The sequence below is a fragment of the Neodiprion fabricii genome, chromosome 2 (assembly GCF_021155785.1).
Source record: "Neodiprion fabricii isolate iyNeoFabr1 chromosome 2, iyNeoFabr1.1, whole genome shotgun sequence".
Lineage (NCBI taxonomy): Eukaryota > Metazoa > Arthropoda > Insecta > Hymenoptera > Diprionidae > Neodiprion > Neodiprion fabricii.
Window position 1 is genome coordinate 38,191,913 of NC_060240.1, and position 20,827 is coordinate 38,212,739.

General features: G+C 42.4%; 1 protein-coding gene across 3 annotated transcripts in view; it reads left to right on the forward strand.

The window, feature by feature from the left end:
- The window catches only part of LOC124176900 (allatostatin-A receptor), a 32,443-nt gene extending 13,951 nt beyond the window's left edge, over window positions 1-18,492 (forward strand). Inside the window, exons 4-5 of one of the 3 annotated variants that reach the window (XM_046558741.1) lie at window positions 383-634; window positions 18,402-18,492. In XM_046558741.1, the coding sequence (XP_046414697.1) occupies window positions 383-634 (252 nt within the window). In that variant the 3' untranslated portion in view covers window positions 18,402-18,492. Of the gene's footprint in view, window positions 1-382; window positions 635-18,374 lie in introns of all 3 variants that reach the window. The other 2 variants (XM_046558740.1, XM_046558742.1) reach the window with 2 other exon arrangements.
- Window positions 18,493-20,827: the final 2,335 nt, after the last annotated feature.

A 20,827-nucleotide genomic window follows, 5' to 3' on the forward strand; every position in this document is an offset into this window, starting at 1 on the left:
GTTTCGTACCGCGAGTAATAAATCACTGCGATAAAAATTCCGTTGTCCAAGTTATCGTAATACGTGAACACGTTTTATTACTTGGAAGAATTTTTCATACGTCGCAAAACTTCTCAGACATTTACGTTATATAACTTTTATGGCGATTATTTCGTAGAACGGAAAGAGTGAAAGGTGATAGAAAAAATTCAAAAAATCGCCCACGACTTGAGTCGAGTTTTTCGGCAGCTTGCAATAGGGGGAAAAACATTTTTCGTAAAGTTATTCAAAGTATACACAATACGTGATTTGAAAGCTGTCGTGCAAAAGTCTCGGGTTATTCCAAAAGATTTCGTCAATCGGAGCGCGATTTATCCAATTTCGCACAAACTTGGAATTGCAGCTGATCCTGGTGATAAAGTCCCTGGATCTTTACCCGATGACGGCAGCCGCGGTCATGGTCCAGATAGTCAGCCACGTCCTGGCGTACACAAACAGCTGCGTCAACCCGATCCTCTACGCGTTTCTCAGCGATAATTTTCGCAAAGCATTCCGCAAGGTTATCTACTGCAGACCTCGCCCCGATCCTCATCATCGCCTGGGAGGACCGTCGACGAAAACAACCCGGGCAGCCAGCACGGGTGACATACTATAGGTGAGTGAACTCTTCGCATTCTACGAATAACGATACCAACATTCGAGATATTGTAATTCCGTTTAAGTCGCCGATTGAAAATGAAATTTGGTCATTAAAATTGGCAGAAAACTCGAAGCGATTGATGTTTAAATATGATTGAAACGACGCTGAATTTCGATGCTAATAAGCCGTGAAATTGCCGAGCTGTCCTCTTTTCTAGACATACGGTCTTTCATGCTTCAAATTGTTTTTTTTTTCCTCTCTTTTTACTCTCTTCACCTTTCTGCTCTATGCAAAAATGGGGTGGCTCTGTTCTAGACGAGAAGATTCGTTCGGTTTTGACGAGGGTAAGGCTGCAGGGCTTTCGGCTGGCCCACGGCGTGGCTGTACGATGTTTTGATTAAAGCAATCGTTGCTGAGCGAGTCACGTTCTCGAGTAAATATCACGGGAGGTTTCCTCTTGTCGGAAAAAACCGATGGTGAAAAAGGGGCGAGTAACGGGGGAAAAGAAAATGCAGAGCAAAGTTATACGCTGGACCGATAAGCTGCAGGGACGGATCAACATCCGCAAGCTCACAGACGATTCGAATCCGAGGTTAAAAGCGCCTCGATCCCATCGCGTCATTTCAGTCTGGCCGACCATTATAAGTCCGGAAATGTTTACGCCGATTAAAATTAGAACTCTAGATTTCTCGCTGGTTTAATCGACGGCCATCGTGAGACGGTTAATTAATGCCTGAGTCGAGCTTCATCGCTTGCGGATTATTTTCTTTTTCAAATTGAAGGTCCGTCTTTAACCCCGACCGGCAGACAACGTACACGATTCCGTTTGTTTGAATAGTTCTCTCACTCGGTGGGCATGGCTTGATTCATTTCGATTTGTTCGTGTATTTTTAATCTTCGAAAGCTGTAGATTTATGAGCTGCGGTGTTGTATACGCTTTTGATAATCTTGAATCTTGATTATTCGATCCAATGTCGAGATTTTTATTTTATTTTTTTAACAAAATCGCGAGCTGAATCGATAACAGATTTACTTGGCCAAAGCACTCTTCGATATTCTCTCATTGTTTTTTAATTAAACCTGTTGTGAAAAATTCTTTACCATTTTTTAGCCAGTCGGCCGGTTTCGCGGAATGAAAACAATTCGAAATCACGTTATTCCACCCCATTGACGTTGACGAAAACCTGCCGTTCCCTTCGCTACATCGAGAATCAAGAGCGTACATTCCCGCAATTAGAACCACGAGCTCGGCCGCACGTCACTCTAATAAATTATCATTTTTGCTGGGAGAAAACCGAACCCATTCCCGCGCACTTATTCACGCAGCCTATAGAAGTGCGAGAAAATTTATGCCGCGAGATAAATCAAGTACCCGATATCTGATTCATCGGGAATTGACCGTGAACCAGCAATAATTCGTCCAGCGCCCGTATTTCACTCATAATTCTTACACAAGCGCTGATCTACGATATTTGTCTGATGCCAGAAATATATTGCTCGCGACGAAACGGAAAGAGGTAAAAATTTTCCAAACAGCTAGACGAATACTTGCGTTGATCCTAGTCCCGGACGTATTGTAAAAATGAAATTGCATTCCTTTCAGAACTTCAATCGGTCAGGTTTCACCGGAAAATATGAATCGCCCCTCGATTGCTCTCCTATGGATCTTGGAGACCGTCTGGAAATTTTTCACTCGATAATTCTATACGGGCCGGAAATACGTTCAAGATTCCCGGGGTGTGTAGCGTAGTATGCGTAATATACTACTCGTGTTACAGAGCAGGGGATGATCTTTCGGCGAACAGCCCTTCCCAGAGTATGTCAATCGGATTTTATCCGGGGATCAGTCCTGTGTTTGACTAGCTCCTGCAGCAAAGGTGCGATAATATCTTACATTATGTCTACACGTATACTGAATATTTATACAGGGGGCGTTGACGTTATTGGAAATTACCTGCTCAGTACAGCATCAGCTTCAGCCTCATTTTAATATCAGTTTACATTTTAATATCGCCATTTTACGATCGTATATTATAGTCGCGTTATTTTTATATCCTTCGCGATCGACGCCCGTGTATTATAAACTCATACATCTCTACTTATACCTGTATTACACAACCTTCCGGCTGATATTGACGTGAAAAATGCGTTATAACGTTAGGGACTTATCTTTCCTGGTTATACTTGCTAATTTCACCCCTTTCGGAATTCGAATTTTGCACCATGTCAGGTCAGGCTGTTACTCGTGTATAACGGCTTCCACCTTACCGTAGTTTGAAAATTTCACGGATGAAAGTTTGCTCGTCGGCCGGAAATCCTGCGGAAATTTTTATTCGCCGTTATCGCATCGCATGTAAGAATTACTATTCTTTTAAGAAAATGGCGATCCGTCTCGCCGTGAACAGCTCACGATAGTACGAATACCCTCAAGTGTTCCGTATCGATTTTATTATTGGAAAAATTTGATTTCTCCAATCCGAATCCTCGAAGCCAAAACAGCGTGAGTTCGTGAATTTTATGTAAAATTGATCGATTCTGAGAAGAAATATATTGAAATGCGAGAGAAGTGAAACGTAAATTTTTTTCTAAAAAGCGACAAGATTGACTCGGCGACAAAAATCTTTCTTAGACAGACTTTTCACCTTGTCACATCCCATACTCAGCGGGAAACATCGTCTGCAAAGTAAATTGAATCGTGAAAGAGATATTCCACGATTCGAATACACACACCGGGGGCACCAACCTTGTGCGATTTCTGGCCTGAAGCTGCACGTGTGAAAATGAGACGGTGCCTTATGAAAATATTCGCGATAAATTCACACGGGCTTGTACGTGGAAAATAAAAGAGAGAAATATTATATCTAGCAGAGGATGAATTGCGGTCGCTCAGTACCCGCCATTTTGAACATGTGAATACGAACGCAAAACGCGGTTAAACTTTTCTCGTATATATTACTCGGTGCGTTCATTTCTCAGTCCTGATCTCGGGGGCGAATTTTTTCGCGATTAATCAGTCTGGCGGTATCTCAACTTTCCCGGTACTTGGTAAGAATTAACGTAAAGTAGCAGTAGCGGCTCACGTGGTTCAACTTACGGCACTTTGCAGTCCGCATCCCCTGAAATAATAATGGGGGTGGAGAAAATTTTTGGTGAAAATCGGGTCTGTTGTATTTTCCTCCGTTCCTCATACGAGGAAAAATCGCTGCGTATAACCAAACGGCTTAGGACCGATATTCGGAAGTACGTGCGGAATCATGGCTTGTACTCCGAGTTAACGGCAAACCTGCATAAATTCCATACGTAATGTATAAAAGTATTATTATACGAGCCGCATCGCTCGCTCGAATATATCAGAAAGCGAACGAGACGCCGTAAAAAGCTTATACAGAATTGCCCAATTTACGATCATATACCTTATCCTAAATGCATAACTTTAGGTTGAAAAAGCTCGGTTTACTGCAGAATCGTGCCTCGGATCATCCCGCGCTGTATATCGAGACCTCGGCTTACGAACCGCGGCTGAAACATTTTCGAGAGTCGACGATGGCTAAATTAACGCAATTCTTAGGAATTACTCCCTGGAACGAGACTCGCGAAAATGCGAGAAGAAGAGGCGGTTAAAAAGTGGTGGAATCGAATATTCGCATCCAAATTCACCTATTGAGTAATTGAAAATTATGCGGACCTGATGGAGGCAGTTTGTGGGAACTACGGAGCCTCGATTCAACAGAAATTTACGGTCGAAATTACGCTGCGGCTGATGCTTTCTTACAACCCTTGCGATAAAAACTTTCCGTCTGAGGAGAAGAGAAAAAAAAAAAAAAAAATTAACTTCGGAAGGTTGAAAAATCAGATTTCCGAGGCGATTTCTCCTTGAATTTAAAGTCGATCTGGATGGAGATGCGGACCGCGTATCGATGAGGTACGTCTGGTTCGCCTTAATTCGAATTCATTGAGACTTCGGCGGTTAAACGCTGCTCGGGATCTTAAATATATGAGACTTTGATCCCCCGAGAAAAAAGCCAGCATCTCGCGCAGTTTGCGAAGCAGAATCGTTTACAGGTAATCGATGTCTGTTTCTCTCCTTTTATTGCCCTACGTGTAATATTCGCGCCATGATGTTAACAAAAAATTGCCGTGTTTTTTTTCCGACGCATCAACCCTCGACTCAATTCCCTGAGAGTAATTAATTTCTGTTTACCGTTTCAATTTCCGGTGAACGCGGGGTTTTCTTCATCTTTAGTATTTCGAGCTCATTCACGGATGAATTGTGCAGAGAAATTCGTTTTAAAAATTCTGATTTGAAAATTGAAAAATAAACAACTCCGAGGCTCGTACTTACAGTTCATTCCGCAGGTTTAATTCCGTTTTAAAACCGCCCTCATTTCTCCCCGCTGCAGCGAAACGAACCGGAACCGTTTACTCGGTTGACTGCAAGTTCAAACAAATGTTCTTTTCACCTTTGCTGTCATTCAAGCTGCGCTTGCACCAAGGAACCACAGGCTTGCGGTAACTGGAATACCCGGAGCAGCCGCTTTCAGTGAAACGGAGTTTACTTCGAATTCGAATAGTTAAAACCCAGTTTCCGGTTCACCGCTGCGCGTCTTGACGACGGTTTTAACGCCCCGACGCATTTCGTTTTCCCGCCGCACACCCGCGAAGAGAAACGTAACTTCGTTTTACCCGCGCAGTTATTCTTGTCCCTGTTTTTCCCTTCCAACAATTTTTCTCGCCTTTCCTACAGCCCTCGCTCGCCTTTATACTTCATCCCTCTATTTTCACCCCCCATTCGTTTCTTCCCTCTTGTCACCGAAGAAGACACGCTGTCAAGCGACTGGATGAGTTCCTTTTCCTTATTCTTACGAACCTTCCCGCTGTTGAGATACATGAAAGAAAATATCACCGCGCAAGGAAATATTTCACGGTCGTCATTGTCTGTCACAGCCGACGAGATGTCGAGAAGAAACGAAGTGGAGAACGATAATTAACGTACTATTAACGTTCTGTAACGATGTAAAGATAATTTTTGGCCAAAATTTTTCCGTTTTTTTCAAAATCTAAACTATGTTTCTTTCCACATGAAAAAGTTTTCACCCTGCACAGACTTCGGGCGCACGTTTCGATTCCAATCATGACTTGAAATTATACTTTAGCAGTTGCGGTATTTTATTTATACTATGCGAAAAAAAGTTGCAATTATTAATTGTTGTGCAATTATTACATCTGAATTGTGTTATCTAGTCCGATTACTGTAGATTCTATTGCAAAATACTGCTGTGGAAATTGTTATTATAATCGACGTGAAATGTGCAGTTCCATTTTTCTCGTGCAGATACGTTAGGTGTCGGTTACTGAATCGTGAAATACGGAATGTCACTGGCAAATTCTGAAGTCGATCATCGATAAGATTCTCCGCCTCCTCCAACAACTTGGGGCAATATTCGTCTTCTGTCAGATGCACGTGAGATGGGTAATTCTGCACGCTTCGTTTGTCAGAATAATCTAGTGGTGAAAAATAAGTAAGGTATCGATGTCGTTTCGGGTTGCTCGCAAAATAATTGTGATATTTTCATTTGAATGAATCGTAATTCTACAAACAATCAGAAACCCATGAAATTGACAGTTTTTCTGTTCGTTCAAAGTTTCAAAACCGGTCGGATTGAAACCTACGAATTTATTCTCATTGAGATTTGACTAAAATCTCGGAAATAGAATTTTATTTTCAAACGAAAGCAATTCGATCAAGATTTCAATGCAGTGTACTTTGTACCTTTGTCGTCGGCTGTTGTGAATAAAACGTTGGGTCCAAAATCATTACACCTGATTCATTTCACTACGAAGAAACGCGCGGTTCTAAATCCTTCAAAGCTCTCCAGAGCCGGTAGGATAAGCTTCCGACCATGGAAAAACGCCGTCTTGGCCACACACCCTAGAAGTCTGTAGAGAGTTCACATTAATAGCGTGTACAAATTGTTATTTACACGTAGTTGAACACGCGAAGGGTGTACAGTAAAGTTTTCTAAAGAAAGTTCTGAAAGCCCCGAGACCCCCGTCGGATCAGGATTTACGTATTATCGTCACACAATGAGTCGAAGTAGGTGTACGACAGCTGGGATCACATTAAAGCCTGATAATATTTTTTTCACCCACGGTAGATGAAAATATTCGACGAGACGCGACGCGTCCGCTGGTAAAATCAAGTTGTCGCAGAGTGCGTCAGTCAAGTTGAAGTCTGGTCAGAGCTTTTAAGCCCGGGTATAATTTGAGGCTTGGTCGTTGTAAACCGGTAGAAAACAAACGTCGAGAAAAAGCGAAGATAAACAAACGAATGAAACTCTGGCGGGGACGCAAATGACGATGAGTTTGCCAACTTTTGTGAGTTGCCATTTTTCTCTCTCTCTCTCTCTTTCTATCTCGTCGTTTCTGTCTTTCCGACAAGGTTAATCATTCGGACGGCGCCACCTCACCGTTTATTTCGCTTATCATTAGCAAGGACTCAGTCCGAATTAGGACAGTGCCGTTAAGTTAATTAACGCGGGATAACCTAATATGGAAATTACTCGGTGAAGTTGGATTAGGGCGCAGCTTTGTCAATACTACCTTAGCACTCTCGCATCTTTTCGGCCACAGCTAACCAGCTACGAGCCAATTAATGCTCGCCGAAAACGGGCACACACCACCACTCCGTTGTTTGCGGTTTAATTCGTCATTCATTTTACGTCTCCACCCGGCTAGCAACGAATTCGCATTCGTTAATCCTATATTCAGTTAAAATCCTCCCTCAGGAAACTTTCGGCTCATCGCATCACGAATTCCTCGCCGAGATGGAACAGCCTCGGCTCTCATGGAGCGCAACGTCAAACGAGACGAATATCAGGTCTGGGCTTTGGAAGAATCCTTTCAAATATTGATGAAGTGTGATTCGAGTTACGATGATACCGTTCGATCGTCCAAAGGCGTAAAGTGTGGCTGCGAAAGAGGTTCTTTCATCCGATTCTCAAAAGCCTTTGCACCTGCTTCGAGTGGCGAACTCTTTCGCGGAAAGAAAAAGAGTAGAAGAAAAAAAAAAACCACTTTCAGAATGTTCGATCTAAAATCACCAGATGAAAATATATCGGCTTGGAAAAGCTTCGCCCTATCTTTCTTTACCCGTCTCACAGACTCAAGTTGTTGCATGGGATAAATCGGATGCGGATGCTTTAAGAACTGACGCGGGTAGGAATCCAAAATTATTCCATTAGCTGCCGAAGATCCTTTCATACCGATTGTGTCGCACAGGCAGCAAGCAGACGTTCTTCGCATCGGAACTTGAGAAACGTGGAGGTTGAGCTGAACTCGATTTCGTGTAAAGTTTGGATAATTAATTGAAACTCGGCCGAGCACGAGAATTACGTGACCGATTTTCCAGCTCCTTCTACATGGAAAACCGAGCAACCTGTCTCGGGAGTAGTTCTAGTACAGAAACCTTCATCACAGACTACGTGATCGAAACCCGAGCGGGTTTTCGGGTCTCCAGCTACACTTAATCGTGATCTGTACGCCGTTCGAAGTCCGGTTTATTCGCGACTCGTTTTAGCGGGGAGTTGAAACTGTTTCTCTATTGATTAATCGCCGTCCGTTTCCCCCGGGCGAGACGCATGAACTACGTCTGCAAGCTCTCAGACTGTGGGTATACGCGTCTGAGAGGAGGAAAAAGTCTAATGGAAAGATCGTGTTCACGGTCAAGAATTTTACCCAAGTATAAAGGGGCCGAGTTGCTCGTTCTCTCAGGTACGACCGCAAACTTTTCGCCTATTCTTAACCGTGCCGGTGCTTCGTTAGCTGTTGGACAGAACTTGCATAACTATTCTCCGCTGAACAGTGATCAAAGTCGTATCTATCCTCTGTCTCTAGTCGTTACACTGATTAACAAATTATCTAGATAGATAAAGTGTCCTCAGCGCGTATAGAGTTCAAAGTTTACACATAGCCGCACTCGGAAAAATTTCATTTGTTATAATAACTACAAAAATTCAGTAAAACAAGTATCGTTAAAAAAACTGCTTGAGTATTGTTGGAATTACGAGAAACGAGGTACGCCTAACCATTTTGCGTTATTGTCGATCCTTTTTTGGTAATTGCAACGCAAAATCAGCTCGTTCAGTTTACCGTACTTTTTTAGTTAAACAAGGCCTTAACGTCAATTTGTTGTTGCACAAGCGTTAAATTTTCGCAACGGTTACAAGAAAATATAGCAACAGTGATCGTGATGAGAAAGAACAGTAACGGATACTAGACTTTCCGGTAACAGCTACAAAACTAATTTTCATTTTGTACCTCGAACTATATTTTTCGATTGTGGTAAAAAATGAAAATAGTTATGGAATGAGCGGTAACCGGAACTAAAAATTTCTCTCATCGTCAGTGCGGGAATTTAAGAACGTCTCTAAAACCTATTGAACCAATCTTCCCGGGGCTGTATCAAAAGTTAAACTTTTACGAATGTGCACGGAACGACTCCCGATACATGATCAAAGATTCACCATATTGGCTGCCGGATCAGGAATGGATTTGTCTTCCTTTTCCGGTCCATTCGCCGAGACACATCGAATTGAAATTCAATTATTCACCGTCCCAAGTTGTTCTCCTGCGGAAATCCTCCCATCTAATTCATCCTGTGTAAAACATCCGGGATATTTTCTCACCCCCTTGACGAGCATCTTTCGGCTTCTTTTATTCTTTCTTACCACGAACGGCGGCATTTCTACGGCTGACAATTTACTGCGTGGTATCATTGCCGGCAGTAAAAACTGACCGTGGTCAACCGATCTCACCCTATACAGCTTCCATCCTTCAACCGCTAATATCACTTCGCGTTGTTTGATCGCCCCGTCATTCCGCCGGCGATGCGTTCCACTTTTCGCGTCGAACAATCGCTGTCGCAGCTTTTCTTGTTTTGAAAAATCCATTTGGGATACAGGCGCGGTGTTTCTGTCCCGATATTCTCCTTCCGCAGTTTAAAAACGACGATAATGCTTTGAGGTTGCGATGCAACTATTCTCGGCCCGTTTGGTGGGAGCCCAAAAATCTCAGAGAATATGCAACCCTTGCAAGAATTTTCAGCGTTCCTCTCTGTCAAAGGGTGAAAAGGGCGAAAATTTTCACCGCTAAAGAAGAATTTCACAAGAGCTCTCCGACGGACCGGAGATGCGATAAGCGCGTCGGAAACGCTGTGCGTGGCTACGTGGCTGAGAGGTGAGCTTATTCGATTTATAAATACTTTGCCCGCCAGTCTTTTCGGCAATGACTGATCCGCGGTCCGATTATCGCGGCCTTACGTGATCCCCCGGTTCCTACCAACGATATTTCTCAGACCAAAAAGCGGCTCTCAGTTTGCACCGGGAAATCACATCCGTTACATCAGAGGCGAGAAACTGTACGCTTTCTACTAATCAAAATTTATAGCCGACGGAAAAGATCCCCGCGATACGCGGGTACATTTTTCGACGGAAAAAAAACCGCGTTTCTCGCAAAAATTCACAAGCGGTGTTAACGCGGCGCCGATAGTACGCGACGTCCTTTTATTTATTGCGGTTTTCGACCCTAACGTGTTGCGTCGAAGCCTGGAACACGCGGTGACAGGGACTTCGGTAAATCAAAACCCGACCGACGAAGCCTGGTGTATGTTTTTCTCTTTCTGTTTTTTTCATTCACAAGCGACTCTCGACACGCCTTTGAGTCGTGATTTAACTCCGCGATATTTTCGGTGAATTTTTTTGTCCGATTTGACTTTTGAAAATGTCACCGCACGGTCCAAGACGCTGAAATGTCCGATGAGTTGAGCTCAACTTCGAAGTTAGAATGACAGTAGGAACCGCTGATTCCGCAGAAAAATACGCCTTATTCGAGACGAACTACGATAGTCGAATCACTCGCTTTTGATCGCTTCCACGGAACGGAGCATTTCTTTACGGAAAAATATACCCCAGGGGTATATGAATGGGTGTGTGTGTATATATATATATATTTATATATATACATATGTATATTCTACACGTACCGAGGCTTGAATATAAATCGTGGTACTCCGCAAGCAGGTACTTTGAACTTTCCGCGACTGCTTCTCAGGCTAATATCGAAATCTTTTGATCGAGTTAATAGATTTCATTCTCAGGGATTCAGAGATTCGGAGATTGGTGTGAATGATACATACATACGGCACATGGAGTAGTAAAATACCATTTGGCAAAGTATTGTAAATCGCTTTCTTCCCTACGCCGAAACTTCTTCGATGAATGCTAAAGTTCAGCGAAAGTTCCTTTTTCCAAAGCTTGCAGGACGAGCCCCGATATCGCAAAAACTTTCGATGAGTCAGAAAAGTTTTCCCCACCATCTTTCGAAAGGGCAAAAACTCTCCTCGAATATTGCCAGGCGGAGATTTCAGCTACAACCGTCCGTTCTTGTTACTCTTCTCACTTCGCCACGTAACTTAAGTCGTGTGAATCAAGAGTCTTGATATCGCCGACCCCACTTCCACCAAACACTTTTACCAAACTATGAGTAGACTTCCGCTTCGTGACTTGGTGCCGGAAATCAGGGGGCGAAATTCGACTGGCCGATCTCACACGTATCAACGAGTTCGCGAGGGATCCTTGAAAAGTTCGTCGTATCATTTTCATCGATACTTCGATGCATTTTTTCTTCACGTATTCAAACTGTGTCTTGACATAATCACCAAACGTACAACAGTGGAAAACAAAAATAGAATCAAGTTTACCTGCTGAATATAAATTTTACGTAAACTTCAGATAAAATACGTACACGTATAATATTTTTGCTCTAACAGCGTGCTTTAAAATTCACCCCGGAGTCAGTTCCCGCTGTCCTCAAAGGCCGAGAGATTTCTGAATCGTGGCCTATTTAGTTTTCGTAAATCGTTTTTGCCTCTTTTTTTTTCTTTTACTTCTACCCTCCGGTTCCCACTTGCCCGACTTCTTCACCGCGGCCGCTTATGCTCGGCAAACATACCGCGATACGTAGATACAGATGGTACAGGTCTGCTAGGAGAGCCGAAATATGTCGACGGGCCGAAACGGACCGTGAATATGTCGACGCCGAGGAAAAACCACAAGCCGCAAACCACTGCCGGTGGTCAAAAAGCGACTCGAGGTCCTAATTACGCGACAGCGAAATCCTTGTACCTCCGACCAGGGAGGTCGAAAGCAGCCGGCGAGGGAGAAAAATTCAGCCGATTAAGGCGGGTCGAGTATGCCGGAACGTACGTGCCTGTATCCGAAAGGAATGACCGGTTGTTTCTTATACCCTTGGGAATTTATCCCGCGTCTTTTAGATCCCTTAATGGCGCTTTATCTCCTACCGATAGATTATCCGGGGAACATTTTTTGCCGATACTTTTGGCGAGGTTGGGTTTACAACGTTAAATCGAAGGGGGGTATAAACGTTTTCGAAAGTTGATCCCCTGCCCTGTGGGACACAGCTTATACGGAAAGTCAGAACTTTTAATGGGTTAAAAGCACGAGGTGTAATATAACGAGTGATTGAAGACTCTTCGCCAGCCGGTCAAGATAATTCGAAATCGATAGCGGTGTGTATGTTTAATATACACGTATTTTACTTAGAAACACGAGAGTCGATTAATCACCTCATAGAAGTCGAATTTTTTCCCTCAATCCTCTATCTAAACTGCTCGAAGGAATTCCTCGCCAATCGTTGGACATTTGATGGTACACATCGATATGCTTTCTTTAAAATCAACCGGCATCGAATAGTTGACATTACATTCCACTATTCGGTGAATAATTACGATTCGATGTGCTGTGCAACAGATTTTCTGCCCCAAATTCAATCAGAGAGGGAAATTTTCGGCGTGCTTGAATTGTCTACGGAATTTGCGATATCATTTAGGCAGGGTGTTCCAACTTAAGAGACGCGTTACGTATTCAGCCGACCTAATGGTTCAATTCGAAAATGTGTCCTACAAACGTTGTATGGTTTAGAAAAGGAGATGTGAAGAATTTTTTTCACGCATTCGAGCATCATAACCGGTGATGCTGTGGAGGATGGGCCAGTTTTTATAAATTGAATCATACATTTTTGATTCAAATCAAATATTCTTTATTCGAAAACGTACGTAGTTAATACACAGTTAAATTGAAATCTTTCCTGCATTAAAATCAAATTGAACTGAAGAAAAATTGAGTCTCGACTTGAATTCGAGGCGAAATGTCACGTTTCGAAACTTGTGAAAATCGGCGAAGGTACTTCATTGAACGAATGCAGCCGCCATTCGAGAGATATTGTACCGACAATGAAGTGCAATTACCGTCGTCTCTCGCAAACGGTTGATGTAGTGGAACTGCGGTTTATACAAACTACAGCTGTCGTCTCGACAGGATCCAGGAACCCAAGCGTCGACCAATCTCCTCCCCTCGTCCCGAGTTCAGGATCCAGTTTCCAGAACTCAAACTTCGTTAATACCAGACCGTAAAAGCGACCCCGATTGGCGGCGGTGTCGACGCTTGTGAGCTTGGATCGTATAACGCGCATTGGATTCTCCGCGCTTCCACGCCGCACATATTACGGGAATTAAATGGGTTCGGGTTCGAATCGAGGCGAGGGAAGTGCGAGTGGAATTGGCGAACCATGCAGACGCGAAACGAACTACCGGACAATCGATATATCGGCATTATGGGGGAAATTGTATCACCTAATTGTGACGGTGGGCGACGCGTCCACCTGTCCACCCCCGACACGCCCACGGATAAAACCACTTCGACATCTGCCCAGTGTCTCCCGATAAACGGATCGCGATATCGCGTTATCGCCGAATACTTCTATCCGTAATTGGTTGTAAATCAGATTTTGGCATTTTCTTGCCCTACGCGTTATTCGCGGTGCTTGTATAAATTCTGCGTCTGTGAAATGAGAGTGAGATGCGAGGGGTGGGGGTTACAACGTTGAAAAATACCAGAAGGTAAAAGGTTCGCAGTGTCGAATTTCCAAAGAGTTTTCCTCCTCTTTCATGCCATTTTTATCATTTCGAAAGCTTAAAGCGAGAATATAGAATCGTCAGACTTCTGCTGTATACAAATATGTACACTCAGTTTTCACGATTCTATAATACAATCGCTTCCTGCACTTTGACCTTTCCGTTTTTCGACTTTCTGTATTATTGACGAATGTTACAAAAGATATTTTCGAAAATTCGGCAGTGTCACCCTGCTATTTTTTTATTTTCAACTCCGCCTTCGCATTTACTCCCTGTACGTCGTTTTCACTTTTCTTTCGTACGCCGCATCCACTGGAATAGTAGCTCGCTTGATCGCGACTCGATGTGCCCGGGTATACGGTTTATTACCACCGTATAGATCGAACTCGGATAATGTTGTTGGCGATCGTTTACCAGATTTTACATTGCCAATAACCCGTTCAATTCAAACCCACCCAGAAACCCTCGTTCCGTCTTGGTCATGGAGAAACTAATGCCGCTCACCCTCGATAAAATTCAATCATAAACCCGGCGGACGAAATTAAATTAAACGCTCTGACCACTGATAAACTCCGAGCAGATATGTATTTTCTCCCACCGACAAGTGACTAATTCGATCACGTGGTCGTGACTCGGACCGACAACTTTTTCCAACTACCGCACTTTTCCCGTAATATTCGATTCGTAGAGTAAGCACGAAGGGATTTTAATTCACCGATTAAGAGCAGGAGTATTTTGAACAGTTTACGCGTTGGCGTTAGTGTGTTAAAAAAAAAAAAAACTACAAGTTTTGTGCGAGAATGTTTTTTTTTTCGAGCTCTGACAACGTGAAACACAATCACAAGGCGAAGTAGCTTCCTCTATGAAACACGTGACTATGTATTAGCAGTAATTAAATTTGATATAGTCACGCAATCGCACCTTTTTCATGTAAATTACATAGTTTCACGTGTACCATCCAGATAATTGCGTAGTCACGTTGCACCCGCGTCCGTAACCAGGCATTACACGAACGTTAATTAGTCTCTAACTTGTACATAAATGTAAATTGCGGACTGTGTTTGTGACATAGTGAAGTCAACAAAAAAAAAAAAAAAATAAAAACAGAAAGACGGAAAAATATACATATATATGTATAATACCCACGTACTTATACAATTTTTCGACCAAATTTTCAGACTCGGTGGAAAGAAAATAAAGGAAAGATCAATTTTTGCTTAGTCTTAGTTCACCTTGGTTGAAAAATTCCTGTTAAATAGAGAAATGATGAAAAATTCTGCCGCGGTGAATTCGGGTTCTGAATATTTTGAAATTGATAAGCGGCTTTGGGGAAGCGTTGAAATTTTACGTGGATTTATTTGACGCAACGAGAATAGCGAAGTAGGCAACATCGCTGAGTGTTTTTTATCGCGCACTGTGAACTCGGTGAAGAGCTTAACACAATGCCTGACAATCACCCGTAAGTATCGTTACCGCCTGGCGTAAGCATTAAACTTGCTGTCTCTCATCCTCGCAGAGGCCAAAATCGGAGAATTGCAGAAAGCGTGTACAGCCACACGGTGAGTAAAAAATAGAACAAATCGTAGCCTGCTCTATTATTTCTCAGGCTATTATATTGTTACGAAGTGTGAAATCACCCATTTTGTCCCCTTTTCTCATCTAGTAGTCATCATAGATAAAAGACATATGCGAGCTTGCGTATGTCACAAAATGAATAACGTTGATGCATCGACCAGTATTGTTATAAAAACAGTCTTGTTTCTAACTTCTATCCAGAAACACGTATCGCCGATAAAACCATAATCTTTGCTCAATTTATTTGTACCTGTTGGATCGTTCCCTTACGATCAAAGAAACCCGTTATTTTGTTCCACAACGCAAGATCGTTACGACATTATACTTTACTTCTTTCCATTTCACCAATGTTCCTTCATATTTCGACAACCAGTCGAACACGTTCAACTGAACAGATATGTTCCTCTCCTTTGTTCCTAACCTAACAGGTTCGATTGCAAAAACTAACAAGTTTAATAGGCCGGGTGAAATCCGACTAGTGAATAATTAAATTTAAAACTGGTATATCTTATCCCAAGTTGTCTAGCAAGGAGAAGGTTAAACGGAATTTGGTGAGGGTTAATAATTCCTGAGAACGACAAACACGGCGAACGCGCTCCCCGAAATTGTACCTTTGGTAGGTATACAAGACTAGACGATTTTGCACAAACAATGTTTGAGGCGCGTGTGTTTATCTCGTTAAATTCGGTAGGCAAACTCCGAGGGGTGGATTTATCCGTTGGGCAAACAGCTGGTGATAAGGTGAGTGGGTGTTCGGCGTCGCCTCCGATTTTGCATGTTCGAAACAACCGCATCCGCGAGCCGAGGTCGCGCACGTTTCGTTCGATTTCAGGCATTCCGATCTTCGATGGGAGATAATCTCCGATATGTCGGGAGATGTACGTCCCGGTAATTTCAGCCGAGACACCGTCCTTCGTTACAGTCGTGCCATCCCCGAGTCGTTCTGCCAGCGAGGCGCGTAATAAAACCAACTTTCATTACGACTATTCTCTAACAAGCACAGCAAGTCCGTGAGCTTGCGAGATCTTTATTATCCGTGAACCAGATGCTGTCGCAAAGTGCGCACTTTCGGTCTTCGAGACAGATCACCTCACATTGTATCGTTATAAAAGTGTAATTGGCAAAAAAAATAAGTAAGCAAAATGTGAAATAAAACAATAAATAAACGCAGAGGTTAAAATTTAGTTGCGAAAGTTCGCTGGCAGAAAATCGATACATACTATCGATTTTCATCAAATTATTACGTATTCGTAAGCGGTGAAAATCTTGTCAAAAACCGAATACAAAAAATCGTGGATTGTAAAGAAAAAATTGGATATCGGTGCTTAATTTGAAATTTCAATGATTGGTGAAAATTTCAACCGAACACAGCGAATTGAACATGATGAAAGATAACAAGGGTAGTTGTCTGCAGAAGACGCGGCGGTCTCTGCGGGGGGAGCTTATGAAGCGGTAATTGGTTGACTCCAGTTAACGAACTTTCATTATCTATCATTATAAGCAGCTGCAGTTCAAGCTGGTTATCGGTAAATCATTCGAGCCCCTGCAGTCTTGCCGCCCCGTCATCCAGGAACAATTTAATCGAGTATAACTAGACGAGTGTACCGAAAGCTCGGCGTCGTTACTCCGTCGCGTCGGCGAGAAAACGGTTTTTTAAAACGCGTGGCTTGTCTTTTCTAGCTTTTCGGTAAGTCCGAGCTATTCAGGATCGAATGCAACGCGGCAAACAGGTACACGTTCCCTACATAAATATCACGCTTGAATGATAAATTAAAGCAACTTATGGCCGCGGTATGAAAAGAAGCTTTCGCTGTTGATCCTGTCGCGAATCCTCGTTGATTCTCAATTTAAACTCGGGAATATATTGAAAGCTTGGATTGATTGGATTAAAATCGAACTCTAGCGATGAGAGACCGTTTCATTCTCAGTCTACCATAACTAATACGACTCATTGAAGCTCGTTTTCAACTCCGGGAATCCTTGAGGGAACTCTGAGCCGGGGAATAGAGATGAGGGCTTCACGGGAAGAGACGATGTTTGTTAGCTTAACTCCGACGCGTAGCTGGGTATCAAACGAAAGAGGGAGAGAGACACAGGGAGAAAGAGAGAATAGAAGAGAGAGAGAGAGAGAGAGAGAAGCGTTTATTCGGAATGTCCTGGGATAAGGTACCCCCTAAGGACAACAATACATTAAAATTGTTGAACTCTCGATAGAACGTAAGAAACAGAAACATGTAACAGAGTAAGAAACATTTAAATTAAATTAAATCTATGTTTATTGAAGAACCCATGCTATCAGGCTGGTACTACAAACCTAGTTAACTAATGAGGTAATCCTACAAGGAACATACATGTATGAGTCGTAATACATTGACATTTGGAGAGAGAGAGAGAGAGAGAGAGAGAGAGAGAGAGAGAGAGCGAGAAAGGGAGGAGATGGGCAAGAGGTGAGGGGAGGGGGGTGAAACCCCGGGTTCTTTCGAACGGAAAAAGAAGTACGCGTGTCGGATCTGTCCCTGCATGATGTTAGAAAAGGGAAGACGAGGAGTGTTCCTGTCCGAGATAAAAAAAAAAAAAAAAAATAAAAAAATTAAATAGATAATAATACTTGGTACTATTAGTAACAATAAAAAGCAGGTTACCAATTTTCCCGACCTTTTCGTCTGACTCGTGAGTCCTTTGAAATTGCCGGGAATATGTGATATCTCGGATCTCGAATATCCTTTTATGGTACGCCGTTAACGACACCCCCGCTGGTCCGATTCCTTATGCATATATAACGGGGCAAATAACAGGTCCCGAGAAATTGGGAGAGTTCTTCTACTTTGTTGGTGAAAGCCGGATTCGGATATGTCTATGTATAAATGTGATATATACGTGTAGCAGTAAAAAATACGGCCTGAAAAAAATAAGCTTCCTGTTCACCGTGCGTCATGCAGAGATATGAAGCTTGATCCGGTTTGTATAGCTGGAATATTATGTAAAACAGCTTCCGACGAGCTTTTATACGTACATGTATATATTTCTTAACCCCGTATAATTTAATAACTTGACGATAGCCGGATTAAACTATCGTACATGAATTTTCGTAGCCAGGTCACGCAAAGGTGCGGTTATTAAAGGAAAAAAGTCAATGGTATCAGTTTTTGTCAATGTTGTGAGAAAATAGACATTTCTGGATATAAAAAAAAGAAAATGAAAACTTGTTTCTGATTTCAGGTTAGAATGAAGCTAGGCAACAAATTGTTTCACCGCAACGTGGATGTAAAGGTAACTGAGTTATAAAAAATTACATATATATATATATATATATATATATATATATATATATATATATATATATATATATATATATACACGTAATATTACACATATATACGCAGCGAAAATACTACAATGTGTTATGATAACTGTACCTTAGTTGCAATTAATTGTTGTAATACGGAGGAAGCAAAAGTTAGGAAGAAAAACCAACAAAAACGGAGAAAGTTGCACGCTTAGCAACAGAGGTAATGTATATTTTAGCGAATATTGTAAGCTTTTACTGCGGTGTTTCCACGCTCCGATTTGTGAAAAACGAAAGGTAAAAAAGAATGTTGAAAAAAAAGAAGAAAAAAAAAAATTACCGTACCACGAATTGACATTGAGCTGGGAACAAAGCTATCTACATATGTATACGTGCAACGAAATATCACGAACACAAGGGAATTTATATTAGCCGTTACAAATTCGGGTAACCGATCCGATATGATTGATGTTTGAAAAATCTCGTGAAAAGTAAATTGAAAAATTCAGGAATAGTGAATCGGTGCTCGGTCAGCGTCCCGATGATGAAACGAAAGCCTTCCACTCCGTTGAGTCAAAATGAAATGGTTCCAAATAATTTGCGTATCTGTGAACGCATTTGACGCGATCAGCGAAACAGTACAAAGGCTCGTTTCGCAAGACAGATGTGACAGTTTAGGTGAAAAGTTCTTATCTCGAGGGTTTTTCCTACGTGAAAGCCTGAAGAGCGCCGTTGAATCGATACGCGGTGTACACAAGGGCGCGATCTCGCGAGCTTGCGAAACATCGGCGACACATGTAAGATATATACGATATATGTGTGTGTCGTACATAAAACACGGGGCCAGTCATTAATTTTATGGTATAACTGAACCTCTCAGCGATAATATCGCACAATCACGGCATTCAGACCGAATTATTGCGACATGTAAGAGCCAATTTGCAACCAGAATAAGCTCGTCTGGGTTGGACCAGAGCCAAGCCACCGTTCCTCCCGCACTCGATAACATTTTACGCAAAAAGGCGTCAAACCGTTTGTCCTCGTTCTTGCAGACAGATTCACGTGAAAGAGGGTAAGCATAAGAACGACCCTCCCACAGATTATTTCTTGTGAAATTTAGTCACTTGCGAATCTTTCCGCGTGTCGAAAAATGTCTTCACTCAAAGGTCGCAAATGTTTTTCAGTAATAATAAAAGTCAGTTTGTTCCGAAAAACTATGGTTGAATTCTTTATCAATATACAGTACGAAATGGAATTTGTCACATCGCAACAGTGACTATCAGAATTTTGAAAAAATATTTGAAAAGCTTGCTTATTCGAGTTACGAGACTTTGAATACCGTACACAGTGTGTAATTCACATGCGTCAGGAAAAGTTTCCTCGTGGCTTTCAATTTGATTTACTGGTAAATGTAAACTTTCGCAAATTCATGAAATGTTTAGTCATTTTTTATGACGAAGAGTGTTTCGAACAAAGTTTCTTTAGCAACTTCTTTACCGACTTCATCAAAAGGGATGAAAATTTCCGTCGATCCTCGGGCGCGTTATTCAGATCCCAGATGTTTGCGTAGCAGCAACGAGTAGACACGATGCAATATCCATCGTAGAAGACACTTCACAGAAGCGAGCGACTTGTCACGAATTCATCAGCCAGGCAAGATCCCAGATCCAAGATTATCCTTTGTCTCGAAATTCTTTTGCGGTTTGTTAAAATTACGAAAAGGGGGTGAAACTTTCTTAGTATCCGGAACACGCCTTATCGGGCTTTCGATCGTGACCTTAGTCCGCGAATAATCCTTCAAACGCGGCAAATAAGCCATCCATGATTCGACTTGCGAACAAATTTCATTCAATATTATTTTCAACTCTGGAAAACCAACCTCAGCTGAGTTTTATCGGATCACCGCGGTCTCGATACGGTCGTAAGAAACCATGAGAATCGCGATTTGTCTAATTCAACCGAAACCACAAACCTTGGCGCTCGGTACTTGGTGGAAATTTATTCCTTAATCAGGTTCAATTTATTGCCTAATTTCATCGTGATCAAGGATGTCGGTGTTTCGTGCGAAAATCTCACGCTTCCAATTTCCCCAGCAATGGTCGTTCGCTTTTTATCGCGCTGGGCGAAACCCGCCGCAACTTCAGCCTAATTGGATTGACGGGATTTCCTTAATTACGGAACGATTAAACTGATTCCTCATTCGCAGCGGCTTTCTAATTTTGGCAACTATAAAACCGGATCGCAACTCTCGCCCCGGCATATAAAAGTACCCTTCACATTCGACTTCGTTGTAATTACACCGCCAGAGTGTAACGTGACCGGTCAAAAGATCCGGCGCTCCTGTGATCCACGGCACGAG